This window comes from Chlorocebus sabaeus, chromosome 9, assembly GCF_047675955.1.
Source record: "Chlorocebus sabaeus isolate Y175 chromosome 9, mChlSab1.0.hap1, whole genome shotgun sequence".
In the NCBI taxonomy this organism is placed as follows: domain Eukaryota; kingdom Metazoa; phylum Chordata; class Mammalia; order Primates; family Cercopithecidae; genus Chlorocebus; species Chlorocebus sabaeus.
In genome coordinates this window covers 56394530-56421194 of record NC_132912.1, presented here as the reverse complement: position 1 = coordinate 56421194, position 26665 = coordinate 56394530, and the positions used below count along the sequence as shown (strand labels likewise).

Genomic DNA, 26665 nt, shown 5'->3' with positions numbered 1-26665 from the left:
TATAAAAGTTTATAAAAATGTTCTTTATTTTCTTCCAACATAAAGTTATTAATTTAATTAGTGCATTCGGTATTTGCCAGGAGTTCTGTAGGAATCATGAGTAACTTTTGGGCTTTTCTGCATATAAAAGTGTAAGTATCATATTATGTAATAATTCATGTAATTATCCTTATTTAGGAATGTTTAATGTGCTTCTTTTTTCTCTTCACAGATTCTGTCAGCTTTTAAGAACAAATGCACCTTATAGCTCATGGAAGAAAAAACACAAATCAAGAGGTTTTTGGGTTCCAAGTTACCAAAGTATGGAACAAAATCTGTAAGAAGTACATTGCAGCCGATGCCAAATGGGACACCTGTTAATTTATTAGGAACTTCCAAGAATAGTAATGTCAAAAGTTACATCAAAAATAATGGCTCTGATTGTCCATCATCTCATTCATTTAATTGGAGAAAAACAAATAAATATCAACCTTGTGCACAAGGTGCTGGAGAGCCTAACAATACTCAAAATTCACATGATAAAATAATTGATCCTGGAAAACATGTTCCTACTCAAGGAATATTTGATAAAAATGGGATGAAGGGAGGTTTGAAAAGTGTTTCTTTATTCACATCAAAGTTAGCAAAGCCATCCACTATGTTTGTGTCATCTACAGAGGAGTTAAACCAAAAGTCTTTTTCTGGACCATCAAATTTGGGTAAATTCACCAAAGGCACATTATTAGGAAGGACTTCATATTCTTCGGTCAATACTCCAAAATCACAGTTGAATGGATTTTATGGAAACCGGTCGGCTGGTAGCATGCAAAGGCCTAGAGCAAACTCCTGTGCCACCAGAAGCAGTTCTGGAGAAAGCTTAGCTCAATCCCCAGACAGTAGTAAATCTGTTAATTGTGAAAAAATGGTAAGGTCACAGAGTTTTTCACATTCCATTCAGAATTCATTGCTTCCACCTTCATCTATAACCAGATCACATTCCTTTAATAGAGCTGTGGATCTTACAAAGCCTTATCAGAATCAACAGCTATCCATTAGAGTGCCTCTACGGTCAAGTATGCTAACAAGAAATTCCCGGCAGTCGGAAGTACTCAATGGGAATGAACATTTGGGGTATGGATTTAATAGGCCTTATGCTGCTGGTGGAAAGAAGTTGGCTTTACCAAATGGCCCCGGTGTAACTTCTACTTTAGGTTATAGAATGGTTCATCCCTCTCTACTGAAATCTAGCCGATCTCCATTTTCTGGGACTATCACAGTTGATGGAAATAAAAATTCACCTGCTGACACATGTGTAGAGGAAGATGCTACAGTTTTGGCTAAGGACAGAGCTACTAATAAGGACCAAGAACTGATTGAAAATGAAAGTTACAGAACAAAAAACAACCAGACTGTGAAACATGATGCTAAAATTAGATACCTGAGTGATGATGTGGATGACATTTCCTTGTCGTCTTTGTCATCTTCTGATAAGAATGATTTAAGTGAAGACTTTAGTGATGATTTTATAGATATAGAAGACTCCAACAGAACTAGAATAACTCCAGAGGAAATGTCTCTCAAAGAAGAAAAACATGAAAATGTGCCAGCACAGGATATATTTGATTCCCCCAAGGAAAATGAAAAAGTCTTCAGTAAAACTGATGAATGGATAGATATAAGTGTCTCTGGTAAATATTACTAACCTTAAGTTTTTTTGCTTTCTTTTAGGTAATATAACTGAACTTATATTTAGGATTATCTTCAGATAGATTTCAAGATACTATCAGTTTCACGGAGGGATGGATCTAGACAAAATTGGGGTGGGGCAACATTTATTTTCCTGTGACTTCCATACCCCATTTTTCACCCTATCCAAGACAATATTAATAACATTTGTTGTTATTAATTATAACATTTGTTGTTCTTTGGCTACTATACACAGCCTATTCCTGCTTAGTATAGACAGTGCTTCTAAATGACTTTTCCCCTACTTACCTCAATCAGCGTGGTATGCCATTAAACAAACCATCTCTTCTCTTAGGGTAGCATTTCATTGCTATTTGTTAAGAGTAAAGCTGTACCAAAGGGGAAATTAGATAATATAAGTTATGTCTAATCTGATGGATTTTTTTATCTTAGGAAATTTTTCTTGTTTAGCAATTTTTGTAGATGCGCTTCCTGAGAGAGGTTTATTTATTTATTAAACTGAAGAAAGTGAAATAATACCTGTTAAACATTTCCTCTTATGTTTGATTATCCTGTTACTATATGCTGGAGAAAATGTATTTGGTATTTGTACACCCATATACCTGAATAAAGAACAACTAAAGGGATTAGACATAGACATGTGGTATAATGAGGGGACTAGATCATGCATAGAGATGCATGTACAAACCCTTGATTATCTATAGGTCTTCTAAAAGAGACTACCGGAACAAGTTTATTTCCTTTTAGGGAGGCAATTATGAGTACCCTACATTATTTAATCTCTGAAGTTAAATAGTGTACACAGAGGAAAAGGAGTTTCCTGGCCAGTGTTTAAATATCTTGGGAAATATTCTAGGAATATGAAGGTTTATTTACATTTTTGGAAATATTACAGAAGTGAAAGATGACTAAATGAATTTTCTTTTCATCTATTAGAAAATATTTCAGTAGGTTATTTTAAAGATTTTGCCTCTTGATGTTTTATTGCTTAGGATATAGAAAGTGCTGCAGTTATGAGTGCTTTTTTTGAGCCAGCTTTTTGGCTATGACATTCCAGATTATTAGCACTTATATTTTTAGGACATGAGAAACAATTATATTTTTGTGACTCAATAACCTTTTTTCTCTTGAAGACAGGAGTGAATGTACAAAACATACTTCTGGGAATAATTTGGTTTCACCAGATACAGACTACAGAGCTGGTTCTTCGTTTGAACTATCTCCATCTGATAGCTCTGATGGAACGTACATGTGGGATGAAGAAGGCTTGGAACCCATTGGAAATGTCCATCCGGTTGGGAGCTATGAGTCCTCTGAAATGAACAGCATAGTATGTATGGATTTATATACTCTTGGAATATTTTGTTTACCCTACTATAGAGAGACTTGTGATATGATTGATTTTTTAAAAAATTTATGAATTAACTTTACTGCTTTGAGAAATGGGAATTCATATTCGTTAAGAGCCTATAAAATATCTGACTCTAATGTGAAATAAAGCATGGAGAATATATGACATTTGACATAAATATACTCAACGTGTGTACATACATATTCATCATACATATGTGCATATTATATTAGTAGGTTAATCTATGCCAGTGGTTCTCAAAGATGGGGGGAGGAAGTCAATGACTGGAGGTGGTTTTGGTTGTCATATTGATGAGTGCTTCTTGGCATCTAGTGGGTAGATGCCAGGGATGTTGTTTAACATCCCACAGTGCACAAGACAGAGACCACAATGAATTATCTAGCCTAAGATGGCAGTAGTGCTGCTGTTGAGAAACCTTAGTCTATGCTATACTGAGGTAACATTGAAGTGCCAACTCTGAATGGAATAATACCAGTATATTTTTTTACTCTTAGAAAGTCTGTTGTGGGTCTGGACAGCTCTCTAGGGCAGCTGTCTTTAGTGATCTAAACTGCTTTGATTTTGGGGCTTGACCATCTTTTGAGGTCCCTTCTTGTCACTATGGTAGAGGAAGAGAGTGCCAGAGGGTCTCACACATATAATTACTTGCATTGGCCTGCAGGCAACACTTGGCACTTCCATTCATGATCTGTTGATCAGAACTAATCATGTGGTCCCACCTAAGTACTAAAGGGTTGGGAAGTGTAATCTTCGTGTGTGCCTGGAAGGCAAGGGAACCAGGTATGAGCAAGTGTTAGAAGACCTGCCATGAATTTATATGTGCAAATTTTAAGAAACATGGCAAGTAATGTGGATAATATACCATATGGGTAAGCTGTAACTGGTATGTTTGAAGTGACTCATTGCAGTTATTCAGTATATAAAATATTATTTTCCAGTAGTTGTATGGCAAAATTGGTAGTCTTTGTGGATATATTTAATTCCAAGTGGATTTCAGGCAGTGTAATTTTCTATACTCCTGTAAACCTTTTACTTAAGCCGTTGTTACCAGAGGCTTAAATTGCACAAACATTTTTTTAACATCTATCAACACCTTGCATGCAAACATTTAATTTAGAGACAGTGTCCACGCTTCATTAGATAAAGGAGGCTCAGAAAAGATAACAGTTTAAGACCTTACATGCTGTCTTACTAGGCGTTTTAAGGCAAATATGATTGAAGTGCAAATGAACATGGTGTCCAGCAGATGGCAGCAATAAACCACTTAGTACCTGACAGTTTTTAGAGGCTAACCATCTTCAGTTCATTGTTCCTGTAACTAATCCCAAAATAGCTTTCTCTAAAATATTTCAGAATGCATCTGGATTGACTGTTAGTCCTTAAGATCCCTGAGTTTCCTCCTTGTTCAGTAGGTTTATGTATATGGTATGGGAAGCAACAAAAATATTCATTCTGTGCTTTGGAACAAGATGGTGTTTCTGTCTTTCTCTTCTGATCTAAGGAGAAGATAAAGTCTGAGAAAGGATAGAGAATTGATGGCAAAAGTTGAGAACAGTGTGTTGAGTTCTTCTACAGTGATGTTGGATTTACCATTTTTGCTCTGAAGTTATGTGAATTTTTTGTTTTGTATAAATTTTAGGCGTGTACCTGTTCAAAATGGGTTTTTTTTTTTTTGGTGAATTGGACTTTCCATCATTACTTAGTGATCTTCTGTATCTCTAATTATGCTTTTTGTTTTCAGACTTCTTTTTTCCAAATATTAATATACCTTACAGTTTTATTTGTGTATTTTCCCTTCTTTTATTATCAGTCTTTTTTATATATAGCAAATAGCAAATATTTTAAAATTTTCAATTTGTCTTTTTCTTTTGACTAGTGAGGTTAATCCTTTTATGTTTGCATTTATTGTTATACTTGGACTTTATTTACTCTGCCATCTTACTATTTTTATTTAAATTGTCTTGCTTTTTTTTGTTTCTTTCTTTTTTTTTCCCCCCTAAAGTGGTTCAAAGTAGTATCTCTTACTTATCTCCCAAAGACCTTTAGCTTATTCTCACTTTTCTTGGTCTCTGCAACACTGCTTCCTCCAGTCCAGGTCAAGATAAGGAGCTTTCACTAGAATATACATCAACTGTGTCACTTCTAACACAGCTTAATTCCACCCACTGTTCATTTCTGCTGAGATTGTTTTTCCAGTAAGTCTTCTTTTTTGAAAGAAACTGTGTGTTCATATACATTCTGGTGCAATCTCCTAATCATGTCAAGGATCCCAACAAATAGTTTGTAGACTGATTGCTTTTCATAACACCAGTCTAGAATCCTGGTTATTTATTTGTTTAAATGCTACCAGTATTATGCAGAGGTCTAAATTACATACAGTAAAATGCACAATTTTTCTGCAGACAGACCGGAGAATTTTGATAATATGGATGTATGTGTATGGATGATTATACATATGTGATGTATCTTAAAATCATCTTTCCCCCACTGTATTTCAGGGTCATCTTTGTCATAAATGAATGACTGCATATATAAATATTGCATAGACAAATATTTGTTTATTTTGTCAGTTATATGTTATTTTCATTTTTGTAGCTTTAAAATGAATTTTGCTGCCTGGTAGGGTAAGTCTTCCAGCTTTGTTTTTTCCCAAGATTTCCATAGCTCTTCTTAGTCTTTTGTATTTCCAATTAAATATTAGAATGAGCTTGTCAATTTCCAGAAAGGACCTGCAGGGATTTTGAATGGGATTGCATTGAATTTATAGATGAGTTTGGAGAGAATTGACATATTTATGATGGAGATATAGTCCTCCATTAATTTCAGACTTTAGAAATACTTCTTGCTAATGTTTTGTACTTTTCCGCAAAATGTTACACATATTTGATTTTGACACTGTAAGTGGTACTATTTTTATAATTTTATGAGTTTTTGTTGTATATACAAATACACCTGATTTTTGTTTGTTGACTTTTCTAATAACCTTGTAAATTCATCTACTAGTTACAGTAATTTGCCTGTGGATGGTTTTGGAACTGGTATATACACTATATAATCATACCATTTGCAAAGTTGCCTCACCATCCCAGCGCTTGCCCTATTACACGAGTTAGGACCACCAACATAATGTTGAATTGAAATGGTGGTAGAATTTCAGAGAGAAAGCCTTAATAGTTTACCATTAAAGTTTTCGGGAGCTGAGAGGGAGTTTAATCAGAATATGGAAACTCTCTTTTATTTTGTTTGCTGAATTTTTGTTGCGAATGAATATTAAGTTTTACCAAATGCTTTCTCTACATCTGTTGAGATAATGAAATTTTTTTTGTGTTAGTGTGCTAGATTGCATGGCTTGATTTTCAAATAGTAAACTACCTTTCCATTCTTAGAATACATTCACTTGGTCATGATGTATTATCTTTTCAAATGTAGTTAAACTAGATTTTCTAATTTTCTAATTTTAAAATTATTTTTTTAAATTAATTTTTTTTTTTTTTTTGAGATGAAGTCTCACTCTTGTCACCCAGGCTGGAGTGCAATGGTGTGATCTTGGCTCACTGCAGCCTCTGCCTCCCAGGTTCGAGCGTTTCTTCTCCCTTAGCCTCCCGAGTAGCTGGGATTACAGGTGCCTGCCACCATGCCTGGCTAAATTTTGTATTTTTAGTAGAGTCAGGGTTTCACCATGTTGGCCAGGCTGGTCTCGAACTCCTGACCTCAGGCGATCTGCCTGCCTCAGCCTCCCAAAATAGTGGGATTACTGGCATGAGCCACTGCGCCTGGCCTAAAAATTAATTTTTAGAAAAGAGATGGGGTCTTGCTGTATTGTCCAGGCTGGCCTTGAACTCCTGGGCTGAAGTAATCCTCCCCCCACAGTCTCCCAAGTAGCTGGGACTACAGGTGCATGCCACCATACCCAGCTCTGCTAATAATCTTATGTTTTTGCGTGTATGTTCAATTGTAAGATTGTTCTGCTCTGTAATTTTCTTGTTTTTCTTTCTGATGTTGTTGCCATGTTTTGGATCAAGATCATGCTGACTTTATAATGAGTTGAGAAGTGTTTTCTTATTTTTCTGTCCTTTGAAAGAATTTGTGTAAAACTAATGTGCTTATTCCTTAGGTATGTAAAAGAATTTGCCAGAATTCAGCTTTCTGGAACTGGAGTTTTCTTTATGAGAAAGTTTTTAGTAACAGTTTTAAATTTTAGATACTGGCATATTAAAATTTGTATGTTTATTCATGTTGGTTTTTTAAAATTTGTCCATTTCATCTAAACTTGTCAATTGTTGGTGAAAGTTGACTACGATTATCCTTTTTAAAACACCTTTAGGGTCTTATAAGGACGTCTGCTTTTCATTCCTGATACTGGTAATTGGTATTTCCTTTCTTTTTCTTCATTTCCAAGAACCAAATTTGGGCTTTGCTGATTTTTCTATATTGTGCTTATTTTCTGTTTTTATTGATTTTGGTTTATATCTTTATTTGCTTCCTTCTACTTTTCTTATTTTTTTAAAATTATTTATTTATTTTTATTGTTATACTTTAAGTTCTAGGGTACATGTGCACAACGTGCAGGTTTGTTACATATGTATACTTGTGCCATGTTGGTGTGCTGCACCCATCAACTCGTCAGCACCTGTCAACTCGTCATTTACATCAGGTATAACTTCCAATGCAATACCGTCCCCGTCCCCCCTCCCCCCTCCCCATAATAGGCCCTGGTGTGTGATGTTCCTCTTCTCAAGTCCAAGTGATCTCATTGTTCATTGTTCAGTTCCCACCTATGAGTGAGAACATGCGGTGTTTGGTTTTCTGTTCTTGCGATAGTTTCCTGAGAATGATGGTTTCCAGCTGCATCCATGTCCCTACAAAAGACACAAACTCATCCTTTTTTATGGCTGCATAGTATTCCATGGTGTATATGTACCACATTTTCTTAATCCAGTCTGTCACTGATGGACATTTGGGTTGATTCCAAGTCTTTGCTATTGTGAATAGTGCCGCAATGAACATACGTGTGCATGTGTCTTTATAGCAGCATGATTTATAATCTTTTGGGTATATACCCAGTAATGGGATGGCTCGGTCATATGGTACTTCTAGTTCTAGATCCTTGAGGAATCGCCATACTGTTTTCCATAATGGTTGAACTAGTTTACAATCCCACCAACAGTGTAAAAGTGTTCCTGTTTCTCCACATCCTCTCCAGCACCTGTTGTTTCTTGACTTTTTAATGATTGCCATTCTAACTGGTGTGAGATGGTCTCTCATTGTGGTTTTGATTTGCATTTCTTTGATGGCCAGTGATGATGAGCATTTTTTCATGTGTCTGTTGGCTGTATGAATGTCCTCTTTTGAGAAATGTCTATTCATATCCTTTGCCCACTTTTTGATGGGGTTGTTTGTTTTTTTCTTGTAGATTTGTTTGAGTTCTTTGTAGGTTCTGGATATTAGCCCTTTGTCAGATGCGTAGATTGCAAAAATTTTCTCCCATTCTGTAGGTTGGCTGTTCATTCTGATGGTAGTTTCTTTTGCTGTGCAGAAGCTCTTTAGTTTAATTAGATCCTATTTGTCAATTTTGGCTTTTGTTACCATTGCTTTTGGTGTTTCAGACATGAAGTCCTTGCCCATGCCTATACCTGAATGGTATTACCTAGGTTTTCTTCTAGGGTTTTTATGGTATTAGGTCTAACATTTAAGTCTCTAATCCATCTTGAATTAATTTTTGTATAAGGAGTAAGGAAAGGATCCAGTTTCAGCTTTCTACTTATGGCTACCCAGTTTTCCCAGCACCATTTATTAAATAGGAAATCCTTTCCCCATTTCTTGTTTTTGTCAGGTTTGTCAAAGATCAGATGGCTGTAGATGTGTGGTATTATTTCTGAGGACTCTGTTCTGTTCCATTGGTCTATATCTCTGTTTTGGTGCCAGTACCATGCTGTTTTGGTTACTGTAGCCTTGTAGTATAGTTTGAAGTCAGGTAGCGTGATGCCTCCAGCTTTGTTCTTTTGACTTAGGATTGTCTTGGCAATGCGGGCTCTTTTTTGGTTCCATATGAACTTCGAAGCATTTTTTTCCAATTCTGTGAAGAAACTCATTGGTAGCTTGATGGGGATGGCATTGAATCTATAAATTACCTTGGGCAGTATGGCCATTTTCATGATATTGATTCTTCCTATCCATGAGAATGGTATGTTCTTCCATTTGTTTGTGTCCTCCTTTATTTCACTGAGGAATGGTTTGTAGTTCTCCTTGAAGAGGTCGTTTACATCCCTTGTAAGTTGGATTCCTAGGTAGTTTATTCTCTTTGAAGCAATTGTGAATGGAAGTTCATTCATGATTTGGCTCTCTGTTTGTCTGTTACTGGTGTATAAGAATGCTTGTGATTTTTGCACATTAATTGTGTATCCTGAGACTTTGCTGAAGTTGCTTATCAGCTTGAGGAGATTTTGGGCTGAGATGATTCGGTTTTCTAAATATACAATCATGTCATCTGCAAAGAGGGACAATTTGACTTCTTCTTTTCCTAACTGAATACCCTTGATTTCTTTCTCTTGCCTGATTGCCCTAGCCAGAACTTCCAACACTATGTTGAATAGGAGTGGTGAGAGAGGGCATCCCTGTCTTATGCCAGTTTTCAAAGGGAATGCTTCCAGTTTTTGCCCATTCAGTATGATATTGGCTGTGGGTTTGTCATAAATAGCTCTTATGATTTTGAGATATGTTCCATCAATACCTAGTTTATTGAGAGTTTTTAGCATGAAGGGCTGTTGAATTTTGTCAAAGGCCTTTTCTGCATCTATTGAGATAATCATGTGGTTTTTGTCTTTGGTTCTGTTTATATGCTGGATTACGTTTATTGATTTGTGTATGTTGAACCAACCTTGCATCCCAGGGATGAAGCCCACTTGATCATGGTGAATAAGCTTTTTGATGTGCTGCTGGATCCAGTTTGCCAGTATTTTATTGAGGATTTTTGCATCGATGTTCATCAGGGATATTGGTCTAAAATTCTCTTTTTTTGTTGTGTCTCTGCCAGGCTTTGGTATCAGGATGATGTTGGCCTCATAAAATGAGTTAGGGAGGATTCCCTCTTTTTCTATTGATTGGAATAGTTTCAGAAGGAATGGTACCAGCTCCTCCTTGTACCTCTGGTAGAATTCAGCTGTGAATCCATCTGGTCCTGGACTTTTTTTTGGTTGGTAGGCTATTAATTATTGCCTCAATTTCAGAGCCTGCTATTGGTCTATTCAGGGATTCAACTTCTTCCTGGTGTAGTCTTGGGAGAGTGTAAGTGTTCAGGAAATTATCCATTTCTTCCAGATTTTCTAGTTTATTTGCGTAGAGGTGTTTATAGTATTCTCTGATGGTAGTTTGTATTTCTGTGGGGTCGGTGGTGATATCTGCTTTATCATTTTTTATTGCGTCTGTTTGATTCTTCTCTCTTCTTTATTAGTCTTGCTAGCGGTCTATCAATTTTGTTGATCTTTTCAGAAAACCAACTCCTGGATTCATTGATTTTTTGGAGGGTTTTTTGTGTCTCTATCTCCTTCAGTTCTGCTCTGATCTTAGTTATTTCTTGCCTTCTGCTAGCTTTTGGATGTGTTTGCTCTTGCTTCTCTAGTTCTTTTAATTGTGATGTTAGGGTGTCAATTTTCGATCTTTCCAGCTTTCTCTTGTGAGCATTTAGTGCTACAAATTTTCCTCTACACACTGCTTTAAATGTGTCCCAGAGATTCTGGTATGTTGTATCTTTGTTCTCATTGGTTTCAAAGAACATCTTTATTTCTGGCTTCATTTCGTTGTGTACCCAGTAGTCATTCAGGAGCAGGTTATTCAGTTTTCATGTAGTCGAGCGGTTTTGATTGAGTTTCTTAGTCCTGAGTTCTAGTTTGATTGCACTGTGGTCTGAGAGACAGTTTGTTATATTTTCTATTCTTGTACATATGCTGAGGAGTGCTTTACTTCCAATTATGTGGTCAATTTTGGAATAAGTGTGATGTGGTGCTGAGACGAATGTATATTCTGTTGATTTGGGGTGGAGAGTTCTGTAGATGTCTATTAGGTCTGCTTTCTGCAGAGATGAGTTCAATTCCTGGATATCCTTGTTCCTTTCTGTCTCGTTGATGTGTCTAATGTTGACAGTGGGATGTTGAAGTCTCCCATTATTATTGTATGGGAGTCTAAGTCTCTTTGTAGGTCTCTAAGGACTTGCTTTATGAATCTGGGTGCTCCTGTATTGGGTGCATATATATTTAGGATAGTTAGCTCTTCCTGTTGAATTGATCCCTTTACCATTGTGTAATGGCCTTCTTTGTCTCTTTTGATCTTTGATGGTTTAAAGTCTGTTTTATCAGAGACTAGGATTGCAACCCCTGCTTTTTTTTGTTCTCCATTTGCTTGGTAGATCTTCCTCCATCCCTTTATTTTGAGCCTGTGTATGTCTCTGCATGTGAGATGGGTCTCCTGAATACAGCAGACTGATGGGTCTTGACTCTTTATCCAGTTTGCCAGGCTGTGTCTTTTAATTGGAGCATTTAGTCCATTTACATTTAAGGTTAATATTGTTATGTGTGAACTTGATCCTGCCATTATGATGTTAGCTGGTTATTTTGCTCGTTAGTTGATGCAGTTTCTTCCTAGCATCGATGGTCTTTACAATTTGGCATGTTTTTGCAATGGCTGGTACTGGTTGTTCCTTTCCATGTTTAGTACTTCCTTCAGGGTCTGTTGTAGGGCAGGCCTGGTGGTGACAAAATCTCTAAGCATTTGCTTGTCTGTAAAGCATTTTATTTCTCCTTCACTTATGAAACTTAGTTTGGCTGGATATGAAATTCTGGGTTTAAAATTCTTTTCTTTAAGAATGTTGAATATTGGCCCCCACTCTCTTCTGGCTTGGAGAGTTTCTGCCGAGAGATCTGCTGTTAGTCTGATGGGCTTCCCTTTGTGGGTAACCCGACCTTTCTCTCTGGCTGCCCTTAACGGTTTTTCCTTCACTTCAACTTTGGTGAATCGGACAATTATGTCTTGAAGTTGCTCTTCTCGAGGAGTATCTTTGTGGCATTCTCTGTATTTCCTGAATTTGAATGTTGGCCTGCCTTACTAGGTTGGGGAAGTTCTTCTGGATGATATCCTGCAGAGTGTTTTCCAACTTGCTTCCATTTTCCCCCTCACTTTCAGGCACCCCAATCAGACGTAGATTTGGTCTTTTCACATAGTCCCATACTTCTTGAAGGCTTTGTTCATTTGTTTTTCCTCTTTTTTCTTTAGACTTCTCTTCTCGCTTCATTTCATTCATTTGATCTTCAGTCGCTGATACTCTTTCTTCCAGTTGATTGAGTCGGTTACTGAAGCTTGTGCATTTGTCAGGTATTTCTCGTGTCAAGGTTTTTATCTCTGTCAGTTCGTTTATGGCCTTCTCTGCATTGATCATTCTAGTTATCCATTCTTCCACTCTTTTTTCAAGATTTTTAGTTTGTTTGCGCTGGATACGTAATTCCTCCTTTAGCTCTGAGAAGTTTGATGGACTGAAGCCTTCTTCTCTCATCTCGTCAAAGTCATTCTCCATCCAGCTTTGATCCGTTGCTGGCGATGAGCTCCGTTCCTTTGGAAGGGGAGATTCGCTCTTATTTTTTGAATTTCCAGCTTTTCTGCCCTGCTTTTTCCCCATCCTTGTGGTTTTATGTGCCTTTGGTCTTTGATGATGGTTACGTACTGATGAGGTTTTGGTGTGGGTGTCCTTCCTGTTTGTTAGTTTTCCTTCTAACAGTCAGGACCCTCAGCTGTAAGTCTGTTGAAGATTGCTTGAGGTCCACTTCAGACCCTGTTTACCTGGGTATCAGCAGCAGAGGCTGCAGAAGATAGAATATTGCTGAACAATGCATGTACCTGTATGATTGTTGCTTTGGAAGCTTCGTCTCAGGGGTGTACCCTGCTGTGTGAGGTGTGGGGTATCGGTCAGCACCTAGTGGGGGGATGTCTCCCAGTTAGGCTACTCAGGGGTCAGGGTGACTTGAGCACGTGGCCTATCCGTTCTCAGATCTCAACCTCTGTGTTGGGAGATCCACTGCTCTCTACAAAGCTGTCAGACAGGGTCATTTGCATCTGCAGAGGTTTCTGCTGCTTTTTGTTTAGCTGTGCCCTGTCCCCAGAGGTGGAGTCTACAGAGATAGGCAGGCCTCCTTGAGCTGCTGTGGCCTCCACCCAGTTTGAGTTTCCTAGAGGCTTTGTTTACCTACTTAAACCCCAGCAATGGTGGTCGCCCCTCCCCCAGCCTCGCTGCTGCCTTGCAGTTAGATCATGGACTGCTGTGCTAGCAATGAGGGAGGCTTCGTGGGCGTGGTACCCTCCCAGCCAGGTGTGGGATATAATCTCCGAGTGCGCCATTTGCTAAGACCCTTAGTAAAGCGCAGTATTGGGGTGGGAGTTACCCGATTTTCCAGGTGTTGTGTGTCTCAGTTCCCCTGGCTAGGAAAAGGGATTCCCTTCCCCCTTGGGCTTCTCAGGTGAGGGGATTTCTCGCCCTGCTTCAGTTCTCACTGGTCAGGCTGCAGCAGCTGACCAGCACCGATCGTCTGGCACTCCCTAGTGAGATGAACCCTGTACCTCAGTTGAAAATGCAGAAATCACCTGTGTTCTCTGTCAATTGCCCTGGGAGCTGGAGACTGGAGCTGTTCCTATTAGGCCATCTTGCTCTGCCCCCAGGACGTTTTAAAATCCCTTCTACTTTTCTTTAGTTTAATTTGTTTTTTCTTTTCCAAAGTTTTTGACATGGAAACTAGATAATTGATTTTTAGCCTTTCTCCCTTCTCTGGTATATGAATGAATTCTCATAAAGAGAAACCTGTATTATTTGGGAAAGAATACATTCCATAAACACCCTAGTAGTAAATATAGCAGTTGGTTTCACTTTATGTGCCTTGTTTTAAAATTACGAATTCTAAGGCATGTTGTATAGGTCATTTTCCTTAATACATTTATATATCCATGAACAATATACAGTATGATTTTGTATGTGTTTTACAACTTAGGTAAGTGATACATAATATTCTACAGGTTCTTTTTTTTAACTCATTTTTTTTGTGTGTGTATATGTGTAGTTCTAATTCATATTTATTACTTCATAATATTCTGTCATTTGAATATACCAGGATTTTTCTCTGTTCCCCTGCTAATCTACTTTTCGGTTATTCTTTATTGCTAATACTAATGTCTACATGGTGTAGCAGTGAACGTTCTGATTCAGTTCTCTTTGATCATATAAGTCAGTTTCTTTAGGATATAAACCTAGCAATAGCATTCCTAAGATATAAAACTAGGAATAGTGTATTTTCAACTTTAACGATATTATCAAACTTCTCCCTAAAAGGGTCCTACCAGTGTATACCTTCCAGTAGAGAGTGAGAATTTCTGTCAGTCCTCATCTGAACCCCATAAGTCGTCATCTGACTTCAACATTTTAATCAGTTTGTTGAGTGTGAGATGATATATAATTTTAATTTACATTTACACCATTATTGATTTTGTCACTTTTTTCACATATTTTACTGGCTGTTTCGTTTCCTTTTATGTAAATTTTTACCTCACTGATTTTTCATTTGGGTTTTGCCATTTTTCTTTTTTCTTTTTTTTTTTTCCTGAGACGGAGTCTCGCTCTGCCACCCAGACTGGAGTGCAGTGGCCGGATGTCAGCTCACTGCAAGCTCCGCCTCCCGGGTTTATTCCATTCTCCTGCCTCAGCCTCCTGAGTAGCTGGGACTACAGGCGCCCGCCACCTCGCCTGGCTAGTTTTTTGTATTTTTTTTTTAGTAGAGACGGGGTTTCACCGTGTTAGCCAGGATGGTCTCGATCTCCTGACCTCGTGATCCGCCCATCTCGGCCTCCCAAAGTGCTGGGATTACAGGCTTGAGCCACCGCGCCCGGCCGGATTTTGCCATTTTTCTTATTGATATGGAAAAGTTTTTTTATGTGGTTGAAATTTAATTCTTGTTAAATGTGTTGCAGATAATCTCCTCTGAGCCCATGGCTTCCGTTTTGTTTTTTGTATCTTTTTACTATTCATAGTTTTTAATTTTGACAATTAAATTTAGTAATGTTTTTCTTCATGGTTTTTGCTTCACATGCTCATGTATGCGTATGTGTGTAAAACACTCTTTCCCATCCTAAGGCCGTACAGGTATTTTGTTTATAGAGAGGTGTTACGGCATAATGATTAAGAGCCAGGGCTCCAGAACAAGCTAAGTTAAAACTCCACCTCTGTCATGTACTAGCTGTGTCTCCTTGGATTCTCTGTGTTCCTTTCTTTTTTTGTTTTTTTTTTTGGAGACAGAGTCTAGCTCTGTCACCCAGGCTGGAGTGCAGTGGCACGATCTCAGCTCACTGCAAGCTCTGCCTTCCTGGGTTCATGCCATTCTCCTGCCTCAGCCTCCTGAGTAGCTGGGATTACAGGTGCCCGCCACCATGCCAGGCAAATTTTTTTCTATTTTTAGTAGAGACAGAGTTTCACCGTGTTAGCCAGGATGGTCTCGATCTCCTGACCTCATGATCTGCCCTTCTCGGCCTCCCAGAGTGCTGGGATTACAGGCGTGAGCCACCATGCCTGGCCTCTCTGTGTTCCTTTTTAAAAAATATGGGTGATAATTGTACCCACCTCCAGGGCTGATGTTAGGAAGTCTATGCCTGAATGGTATGACAGTCATGTGATTCTCTTGTGTTACTGGTTGTTATTTTGAGTATCATCTCTGGCTAACTCATGGGATTACTATGAACATTAAACGAGGTCATATATATAAAGTACTTATTAATGCCAGGGATATAACAAGAGCTCAACAGGTGCTTGTTATTTTGTTTTCTAATTGTTTTGTTTTACATTTAAGACTTCAGTCTATCTGAAATTGGTATTAAGCACAATAATTTACACTCATTAATATTCTTCCACAATATACTTGGGGTACTATGCAGAAAAGAGTTAAGGTCGCAGGTCTAAGATTGCTTCTTCTTAGATAACCCACTTAGATAACCACTTGGCTGGTAAACAGTTCCTTACAGTGCTATAAAAACTTTTTATAAATGATAAGAGCACAGTAGGTTTGCTGTGCCTAAATTGTTTGCACAGATAATGTGATTTATGTTGAACACCTGCTTTCTTTCTGGGAGTGTAGAATTTTGGTATTTGTGAGGCGGAGGGTACCCACAAGACCATCCCCCAGTGAAACCTTGGGCGCTGAGTTTCTTAAGAATATCCATGGTGGGCTGGGTGCAATGACTCATGCCTGTAATCCCAGCACTTTGGGAGGCTGAGGCCGGTGGATCACCTGAGGTCAGGAGTTCAATACCAGCTTGACCAATATGGTGAAATCCTGTCTCTACTAAAAATACAAAAATTAGCCGGGTGTGGTGGCGCCTGCCTGTAGTCCCAGCTACTCGGGAGGCTGAGATAGGAGAATTGCTTGAACCCGGGAGGCAGAGGTTGCAGTGAGCCAAGGTCATGCCATTGCACTCCAGCCTGGGTGACAGAGCAAGACTTTCTCAAAAAAAGGAACAAAAGAAAAAAAAAAAAGAACATTCATCGTGGACAAGACTTTGTACTCTTTGCATGTATTGTCACAACTGGTTGCTGGAGGAGTTAAGCATATCACATCCTGTGTAACTCCATTGAGAGAGGACTCTTGGGTGCTTACTCCTGATTTTGCCCCATGTGCCTTTTACTTTTTTAATTTGCTTTGTATCCTTCTGCTGGAATAAATCTTAGTTGTTAATATTACTGTATGCTGAATCCTTTGACTCCTCTTAGTGAATTGTCTATCTTGGGAGTGGGCTTGGGGACTCCTGACACAGGTACTGATATGAAGTTATCTTTGTTTACTTCATGGTAGCATCTTTTTTTGCTCATCATCTTTTATATTAATCCTTTGAAATAGCTATGGACTACCTACTACCTTTGGTTTCAGACTAGGATGAATTCTAGAGGAGTTGAGTAAATTGGCACAGATAGGTTGGGAAGTAGTTTACTACTTGTTTCACTCTCAGTCTAGTGTTCTTGATTTTTAGCCTTATATCTGCTCAGGATAACTCAGAATTTTTGAACTCAATAAACTTTTAACTGATATTTAACTTTCTTGAAGATTAAATATAGCATTTTCTGATAAATATTATAATCATTGTATGTGCACAATCTTAGGCAAAAACATTTTTTTCTCTTGTAAACACAGTGAGCCCTACTCAGAATCTTCTTTGCAGCAATGCTATGACCAATACGAGAGCTCTCATTGAAGAATAGTTGAACTACAATGTCATTATGATTGATTTTCTAACACTAAAATATTTAGGAGGTGATAATTTTAAATCATCACATGGAGGGCCTTTATTTTTGGAATGATTTTTATAGGAGGCCCAAAGAAGTGTTTGAATCAGATCATCACTGAAAGTGTCTGGCCTTATTTTCGTTTTATCAGTCTTGCCTTATCTTCACATAGTGGGCAAGTTTAACTCCTTATTTAAATGAGATTCTTGTTCACTTTAAAAGGTAGATCCAAAAACTTACTTGAATGCTTTTGACACACTAACAAGTAGTTATGCCTTCATTTTCATGAGGCTAACACATTTTATTTACATTTCTTTATCTGTGTTTTACTAAGGGGAGAGCTGTCTAGATTTGAGTGTCTACCTTGTGATTGATGTAGCTAGACTTTATTGAGATTTAAATGTCTGCTGAATGTCATAATATTCTTCGCAATGTTTGTGTTGGGTATATGGGTTCCCTAGATTATTTGCACTGAAATTCGGAATTTCTCTAGTCCAAAAATATAGAAGAAGAGTATAAAAAGATCAAACCTGGCTTTTATTTGCCTTATTTGGTTTTGAGTTTTAGAATGAATTTAGGAAGTTTTAAATTGCTCTCTAATTTTGTATCTGTGACATTTTACTTAGCTTGGGTTATTTTACTCTAAGGAAGAGACCAGAGATGCTTTAATCTTTTTTTTTTTTCCTGTTTGAGACGGCGTCTCTCTCACCCAGACTGGAGTGCAGTGGTGCGATCTTGGCTCACTGCGAGCTCATGTTCACACCATTCTCCTGCCTCAGCCTCCCGTGTAGCTGGGACTATAGGTGCCTGCCACCACATCCGGCTAATTTTTTGTGTTTTTTTAGTAAAAACAGGGTTTCACCATGTTAGCTCCTGACCTCAAGGAGCTATCTTTGAGGTATCTCCTGACCTCAAGATTAGTTATCTTGACCTTGAGGTTAGTTATCTCCTGACCTCAAGATCCGCCCACCTCAGCCTCCCAAAGTGCTGGGATTACAAGCGTGAGCCACCGTACCTGGCCGAGATGCTTTAATCTTTCTAATGTATATTCACGTGTACTATCTCAGGTGGTTGCACCTTCTCTACATTTTGCTAGTTTTTTACTTTATTTAACAGTATTATACTATTGTCAAACTGTTTTCATTAAACTCTGGTGAGATCATATTGCTGTTGCTTTAAATCTGTATCTGAATAACAAAGATCAGAGCAGAACTAAATGAAATTGAAATTAAAAAATCATAAAAATGATCAGTGAAATGAAAACTTGGTTCTTTGTAAGAATAAACAAAATTGACAGGCTGCCAGCTAGATTAGCCAAGAAAAAAACATTCAAATAAGCATGATCAGAAATGATAAAGGTGATTTTACAGCTGATACCATGGAAATACAAAAGATCACCAGAGACTACTCTGAACATCTGTATGTGCACAAACTAGAAAACCTAGAGGAAATGGACAAATTCCTGCAAACATAACATCCCAAGATTGATCCAGTAAGAAATAAAAATAATGAATAATGAAACTGAATCGTCATAAAAAAAAGCTACCAACTAAAAAAAGCCCAGGACCAGACAGATTCACAGTCGAATTTTACCAGGCATACAAGAGAGCTGGCATCAGTCTTACTGAAACTATTCCAAAAAATTAAGGAGGAAGAAGAGGAATTCCTTCTTAACTCATTGTATGAAACCAATATCATCCTGGTACCCAAATCTGGCATGGACACAACAAAAGAAGAAAACTGCTGGCCAGTATCCTTGATGAACACACATGCAAAACTCTTCAACAAAATACTGGCAAATGAAATCAAACAGCAAATCCAAAAAGATAACTCATCATGATCAAGTGGGTTTTATTTTAGGAATGCAAAGATGGTTCAACATGCGCACATCAATAAATGTGATTCACCACATAAACAGATTTAAAAAAAAATCCATATGTTCATCTCAATAGATGAAGAAAAAGCATTTGATAAAATCCAGCATCCCTTCATGATAAAAACCCTCAGCAAACTAGGCATCAAAGGAACATACCTGAAAATAAGAGCCCCATATGATAAACCCATAGCCAACATCATACTGAATAGGCAAAAGTTGAAAGCATTTCCCCTAAGAGCTGGAACAAGACAAGGATATCCACTCCCATCACTCCTGTCAGCATAGTCTTAGCCAGAGCAAACAGGCAAGAGAAAGAAGTAAAAGCCATCAAAATTATAAAAGAAGTAATTACCTGTTTGTTGATATTATCTTATACTTAGAAAACCCTAAAGATTCCTGCAAAAGACTTTTAGAATTGGTAACTTCAGTAAAGTTTCAGGATACCAAATTAATATACAAAAATTAGTGGTATTTCCATACACCATCAGTGCTCAAACAGAACCAAATTGAGAGCTGAAATCAATTTACAGTAGAGACACACACACACACACACACACACACACACCCACCCACCCCTAGGAATACATTTAACCAAGGAGAGGTGAAAGACCTTTACAAGGAGAAGTACAAAACACTGATGAAATAAATCATAAATGATACAAACAAATTGAAACATTTCATTCTTATGGATTAGAAGAATATCATTAAAATAACCATATTACTCAAAGTAATCTACAGATTCAAGGCAATTCCCATCAAATTACCAACATCACTTTTCACAGAATTAGAAAAAACAATCCTAAAATTCATGTGGAACCAAGAAACACCCCAAACAGCCAAAACAATCCTAAGCAAACAACAAAGCCGGAGGCATCACATTACCTGACTTCAAACTATATTACAAAGCTGTAGTAAGCAAAACAGCATGGTACTGGTATAAAAATAGACACACTGATTAATGGAACAGAATAGAGAACCAAGAAGTAAAGCCACATACATACATCTGACTGAACGTCAACAGAACTAACAAAAATAACAGGGAAAGGACACCCTATTCAATAAATGGTGCTTGGCAAATTGGCTAGCCATGTACAGAAGAATGAAACTGCACCCCTGTCTCTCACTATGCACAAAAATTAACTCAAGATGGATTAAAGGCTTAAATGTGAGACTGAAAATTATAAAAATCCATGAAAAAAACCTAGGAAAAACTCTTCTGGACATTGGTTTAGGGAAAAGATTTATGAGTAAGACCTCAAAAATAAATGCAGCAAAAACAAAGACAAATGGAACTTTATTAAGCTGCTGCACAGTGGAAGAAACAAGAGAGTAAACAGACAACCTACACAACGTGAGAAAATATTTCCAAGCCATGCATCTGAAAAGTGACCATATTCAGAATTTACAAGGAACTCAACAAGAAAAAAACTTATAACTCCATTAAAAAAATGGACAAAGGATATGAACAGACATGTCTCAATAGAAGACATACAAGCAGCCAACAAACGTAAAAAAAAGCTTAACATCACTAATCATTAGAGAGGTGCAAATCAAAACCACGGTGAGATGCCATCTCACACCAGTCAGAATGGCTATTATTAAAAAGTTAAAAAATAACATATGTTGGTGAGGATGGGGAGAAAAGGGGAATAATTATAACACTGTTGGTGGGAATGAAAACTGAAAATTAGTACAACCGCTGTGGAAAACAGTACAGAAATTTAGGAAATAACTAAAAATAGAATTACCATTTGATCCAGCAGTCCCACTGCTGGACATCTACCCAGAGGAAAAGAAGTTACTGTATCGAAGTGATATCTGCACTTGTATGTTTATCACGATAAATGTAAATTATCAAAGTAGCAAAGTCATGAACTCATCGTAGCAAAGTCATGGAATCAATTTAAGTGTCCATTAGTAGTTGATAGGATAAAGAAAATGTGGTGTATATATACCATGGAATACTATGCAACCATAAAAAAGAATGAAACTGAGACTGGGCCTGGTGGCTCATGCCTGTAATCCCAGCAGTTTGGGAGGCTGAGGCAGGTGGATCACTTGAGACCAGGAGTTCAAGACCAGCTTGGCCAACATGGCTAAACCCTGTCTCTACTAAAACTATAAAAATTAGCCAGGCATAGTGGCACATGCCTGCGATTCCAGCTACTTGGGAGGCTGAGGCACAAGAATCACTCAAACCCGGGCAGAGGCTGCAATGGCCTGAGCTGAGATCATGTCACTGCACTCCAGCCGGGGCAACAGAGCAAGACTCTTTCTCCAGAGAAAAAGAAAAAAAAAGAAGAAGAATGAAGCTGTATCCTTTGTAGCAACATGGACAGAGCTGGAGGCCATTATTCTAAGTATAATAACTCAGAAACAGGGTATCATATACTGCATGTTCTCACTTGTAAGTAGGAGCTAAACAGTGGGTACACATGGATGTAAACATGGAAATAATAGACATTGGGGACTTCAGAAGTGGGGAGGATGGATGGCGGATAAGAGTTGAAAAATTACCTATTGGGTACAGTGTTCACTGTTTGGGTGATGGGTTTCTAGAAGCCCAAACCTCACCACTATGCAACATGTTCATGGAGTAAACTCACACATCATGAATCTAAAATCTAAAAAAATACCTGTATCCGTGTTCAGGGCCTTTTTCATACTACTGCTACCTTGCCTACATTCCTGGGCTAAGACCATTTGAAATTGTTTATATTTTTCTTAATGCTCCCATCTATTCTTCCTTTAAGGCTGTATTCAGACTTTTATTTTCTCCACTCCATCTAAGGGTTAACTGTTCAATGTTGAGACCCCATAGCACTTTAAATCACACACTGGTTTTGTTTTCTGCCTTTCTCCTTCCTGTTACATCGTGAGGACAGCCTCTTTTCATCTTTCTGTGCTGTGATACTGACAGTGTGTGTAGGTACTCGATAAATGGTTCTTTCCAGTTAGAATTAATTACTCCTTCCTTCCTACGTCTAATCAGTTGTTGTCTCCTGTGTTTGGCACTGTATTTCAGTTTGTAGTATACTACTTTGTATTGATCTTCATACCTGCACTGAAGTAATTTTGAAGACAAGGATTGGACTTTTCTTTTGTCTTTTTGAGACGGTGTCTTGCTTTTCTTTTCTTTTTTTTTTTTTTTTTTCTTTTCTTTTTTTTTTTTTTTACTTCACAGTGGTTTAATATGAACAGAGTTGAATGTGACATTGTCTGACAGAAGAATGAACAGTTTGCTGAATAAAAGCCCCGAGTCAGGATATACATACACAGCAGAAAAGGGGCCTCAGACTCTCAGCACTTGTGCACAATGAAAGAAGAAATTGTTTTTAAAAAATGTCTATAACAGAGGATACGAATCAAAAAGGCAGCAACAACAACATTGGCGAGGTGGGAGAGGGAGCAGAGCCTCTCATTTGGGGCTGCTTAGCTCCTGGCACAGGCTCAGCAGCTGGAGAGCTGTCTCAAGGAACTTCAACATTTAGATGGGCTCCAAATCCTATGTCAAAATACAATCCTAATCTCTCTGATCAGGGTCAGTCAGAATCAGCAATCCTTTTCCCCAACGCCCTGCATAGAAAACTCCAATCTTTCCATGATAAGGAGTCTAAGCAAAGAGCCCCCACCTCTCACCTGGCACCAAAGTTAACTTGCTCTCACCCCACCACTTGGGACAGACATTGGGCCCCAGCAGACAAACCACCCCCTCCCAGACAGAAACCAGGATAGTTGCCAGCCTCAAGAAGCTGCTTCAGATGTTAAGATTTAGGAAATCCATACCAAGCTGCTATCCATAGTTCAACTTCTGGAGAAAATGCTGGAGTTGCATGAGAAACAAGTGCAGGCAGTTCAATAACCCTGTGACCACGCTGGAGAGGGCAGCAAAAATTCTTGTCCCTGAGCCCCATTCAACAGCTCAAAGTGCTTAGGAGAAGTCAGCAACTGTGTGGTTGGTTTGTGTGCTTCTGCCCTGTGGCAGCACTAAATGGGATGGGGGAAAGGAGAATGGAAGGAAGACAGTGTTGATGCCCTTCCCTACCGCCAGGAAGAGCCTAGAAGATAATCCACTCCCACCCTTCAGGGAGTTACCTGGCAGTGGTGAGTTGCCCCCACCCCTCAAGCCACCAAATCTGCAAAGCTAACCCATAAAGTAGCAAGGGCTTAGGGAGGGAGAACTGCTGGCCCATACTGACTCACCTGCTGATGAGCAAAAATAGGCAGCTAGAGTGGGAGCCACAAAGGAAGAAGGGCTAGGCAATAGGAGCTCCCCTACTGCCCTATGGCTTTCTTCTGTCTCTGCAGCAGCCATAATGATGGGCCCAGAAAACCCACACACCCTGCTCCATACAACAGACTGCTTGGACTCTAGGAGGATTACTGCCATGGAAAGCAACAAAGGAGAGCGAAAGCAACAAAAGAAACTGTTAAGAAAACTGAGAGCAGGCCTAGAGAAAACAAGGAAAGCTTCTGAATCTCTACCACCTTTCCAAAAAGGAAAAAATACATGCAGTTAGGAAAGGCAGGGTTTTTCCCTGCTCAGTGTTCTTGGTTAAACCTAAGAGTAAGAAAAATCCCCTGGACTTGCAGCATCAGTATGTATCCAAGTGCCTCACCAGCACAAGCGCCCCCCTCCCCCCAGGTTAGCCTTCTGGCATGGGTGAATGCCCAAGAAATTGCCTTCCAGTCTAATCCCCCCACCCACCCACGCCAACCCCAAGCAAAGGGCATCTGCCTGTGGGTTCCCACTTCTCCTCAGAGAAGAGGATCCTAGCAGAGTACCCACATGGTGTAGTCAGGTACCAGGGAGCACAATGCCAGACAGTCTATCAGGCCAGGAGATGGGCAGCCAACTTCAGATCAAAGACAGAGAGAGGCTTAATGTAAAAACCAATGTCATTTCAGCAGGAAAGTAGAGGGCAGGTGGTGAGAGGGGCTCCTACTGGCGCACCTTCCCCGGGAAGTAGTTCCTGTCAATTGCCTCCTCCTGCAGGAACATGTGTGGGCAGCGTTCATTCTGAGCCAGTGGGTGCCCAGCAATTTTGTTAATAAACTGCTCAAGGCCCTGCCTCCTTTCTTGGATGAAAGACTGTTCAAAGATCCCTTCATCTCCTCGGAAAGGGAGCTGCCGCTTCAAGGCTTTCCCAGGCAGTGGTGGTACTACAATCTTGCTATCTCGCTCCAGCTCATTTTTCAGCCACTCAAAGTCACTGTAGCGCCGCTGTAGGCAGGACTCCTTCAGCTTGAAGATAGGTAGGTTTGTCCCCATGCGAACCTCATAGGTGGTGAAGCGCCTGCGTCCCACGCCCACCGTCTGAGGATTAAAGATGTCGATCTCCAGGAAGTTACTTGGCGGCCCATAAGTGTAGGGCAGGTCCTGCGGTTTCGAGTTAAGGCACGGAGTGTCAGTTACTGCCCTGTCCGACATCTTTCCGAAGGAGAGCCTGGGACTGGGGAAGGGGGTTGGGGGACAGAGGCCTGAGGCAGGAGCGCGCACGGCCCCTCCCACTTGCAAAATAACCAGCCAACCCATAGGCGGCGGCGGCGGCGCGCACGCGCGCCCGGGCGTCTTGCTTTTCACCCAACCTGGAGTGCAGTGGCATGATCTCGGCTCACAGCAACTTCCGCCTCCAAGATTCAAGCAATTCTCCCGCCTCAGTCTCCTGAGTAGCTGGGATTACAGGCACATGCCACCATGCCTGGCTAATTTTTTGTAGAGATAAGGTTTCACCATGCTGGCCAGGCTGGTCTGGAACTCCTGACCTCTTGATCTGCCCGCCTTGGCCTCCCAAAGTGCTGGGATTACAGCGTGCTTGGCCTGTACTTTTCTTTAGTAAAATTCTTATTTTCTGATGCTTATGCCCCTTTAACTCAGGTTTTATCATACATCCTGCATCAGTATTTTCTTCTTAGTTATGTGTGTTTAGATTCTATTGCTTTGGGTTAGAATAAAGTCTCAAATTTTGGTTTGCGATCCATAAGGTTATTTCATGGCTGGACTTTGCCTTGTTTACATTTGTCCTTTCACTGTGAATAGCCTTTTTAAAATCTTTTCTACTGAGGCCACTGTAGAGTGTTATTTTCCCCATTCATTCATACTCACGAAGTGGTGAGAAGGGTTGGGGAGGTGGTATTGATGGTCTCTACAAAGTGATGCAGAAACCAGTGTACTTGTATCTATTAAAAAGTGACAGCAAAAAGTACAAATGACTCCCCCCACCCCCTTGAGCCATTTAAACATAAGCTTCCTACCTGAAGCCCTATGGCCTTCAGATACTTTAATACAGTAATTCCCAAACTTTCTGCCACCAGGGACTGGTTTTGTGGAAGACAGTTTTTCCGTGGACTGCAGTGCAGATGGAGATGGTTTTAGGATGAAACCCTTCCACCTCAGATCATCAGGCATTAGATTCTCATAAAGTGTGCGCAACCTAGATCCTTCATGTGCACAGTACACAATAGGGTTCACTCTCCTATGAGAGTCTATTGCTGCTGGTGATCTGACAGGAGGCGGAGCTCAGGCAGTAATGCTGACTTGCCTGCTGCTCACCTTTTGCTATGCTACCCAGTTCTTAACTGGCCATAGACTGGTACTGGTCCATGGTCCAGGGGTTAGAGACTCCTGCTTTAATGTATATTTCTTGGAAACAAGAACATTTTCCTGTATAATCACAGAATAAGCATCTGCATCATGAAATTAACATGAGTAAATTACTACCACCAAATCCTCAGACCCCATTCAAGTTCCTCCATCTGACCAATAATATCTTTTCTTTTTTTTTTTAGTTGTCAAATGATCCTTTATTGAAATATTTTCCTTTGTGCTTCTTAACTAGCTGGCCATTCTGCCACACCACTGTTTATGTCGTCTACGATGTCATGAGGGTGACGGCCATCAGCATTGCAGCCCACAGACTAGGCAGTCCCCAGGATCTCTTTAATGGTTCCAGAGAGTTCTCTGGCTAAAGATTGGTGCCCCATCTGTCGAGCAATGTTGACAGTCTCATCAAAAGTGATATTTTCACCTTGTTTAATATTTTCCTGTTTCTTTCTGTCTCCTGGCGGTTCCTTGAGGGCTTTGATGATCAGTGCAGAAGGAGAAGGTGCCACATCAATCTGGGCCTGTCTATTCTGAATAATCAGTTTCACTGTAATTCTCAGACCCTTCCAGGTACTGGTTGCCTTGGCAATATTATCACCAACCTTTTTTGGAGACAGACCCTGGGGGCCGATCTTGGGGGCCAGTGCAGACATGGCGTTGACTTTACCTCGGTACACCTCAGATATACAACTTTTATCTCATTGGGGTGGAACTTCAGCAGCATGGTGGAGGCAGCTGGTGTCAGATGAACCTGGATTTGGTACAACCAAAGAGAGTTACACCTTGGCCTCTTCTGAGCCAAAAACTGAAGGCAATAATATCTTCTATAGT

At 39.5% G+C, this 26665-nt stretch overlaps 2 protein-coding genes across 9 annotated transcripts in view; one reads left to right on the top strand and one right to left on the bottom strand.

Moving 5' to 3' along the window:
• Window positions 1-26665, top strand: part of CCSER2 (coiled-coil serine rich protein 2) — a 189985-nt gene that overhangs the window by 40624 nt on the left and 122696 nt on the right. For all 8 annotated transcript variants that reach the window (XM_038008977.2, XM_007962729.3, XM_007962734.3 and 5 more), the window contains 2 exons: window positions 212-1667; window positions 2820-3016. In XM_038008977.2, coding sequence (XP_037864905.1) covers window positions 251-1667; window positions 2820-3016 — 1614 coding nt within the window. In that variant the 5' untranslated portion in view covers window positions 212-250. The remainder of the gene's footprint in view (window positions 1-211; window positions 1668-2819; window positions 3017-26665) is intronic.
• LOC103215887 (sorting nexin-12-like) lies at window positions 23927-26417 on the bottom strand. The gene has a single exon (XM_073019017.1). The coding sequence runs from the start codon at window positions 24764-24766 to the stop codon at window positions 24173-24175; it is 594 nt and encodes a 197-aa protein (XP_072875118.1). The 5' UTR covers window positions 24767-26417; the 3' UTR covers window positions 23927-24172.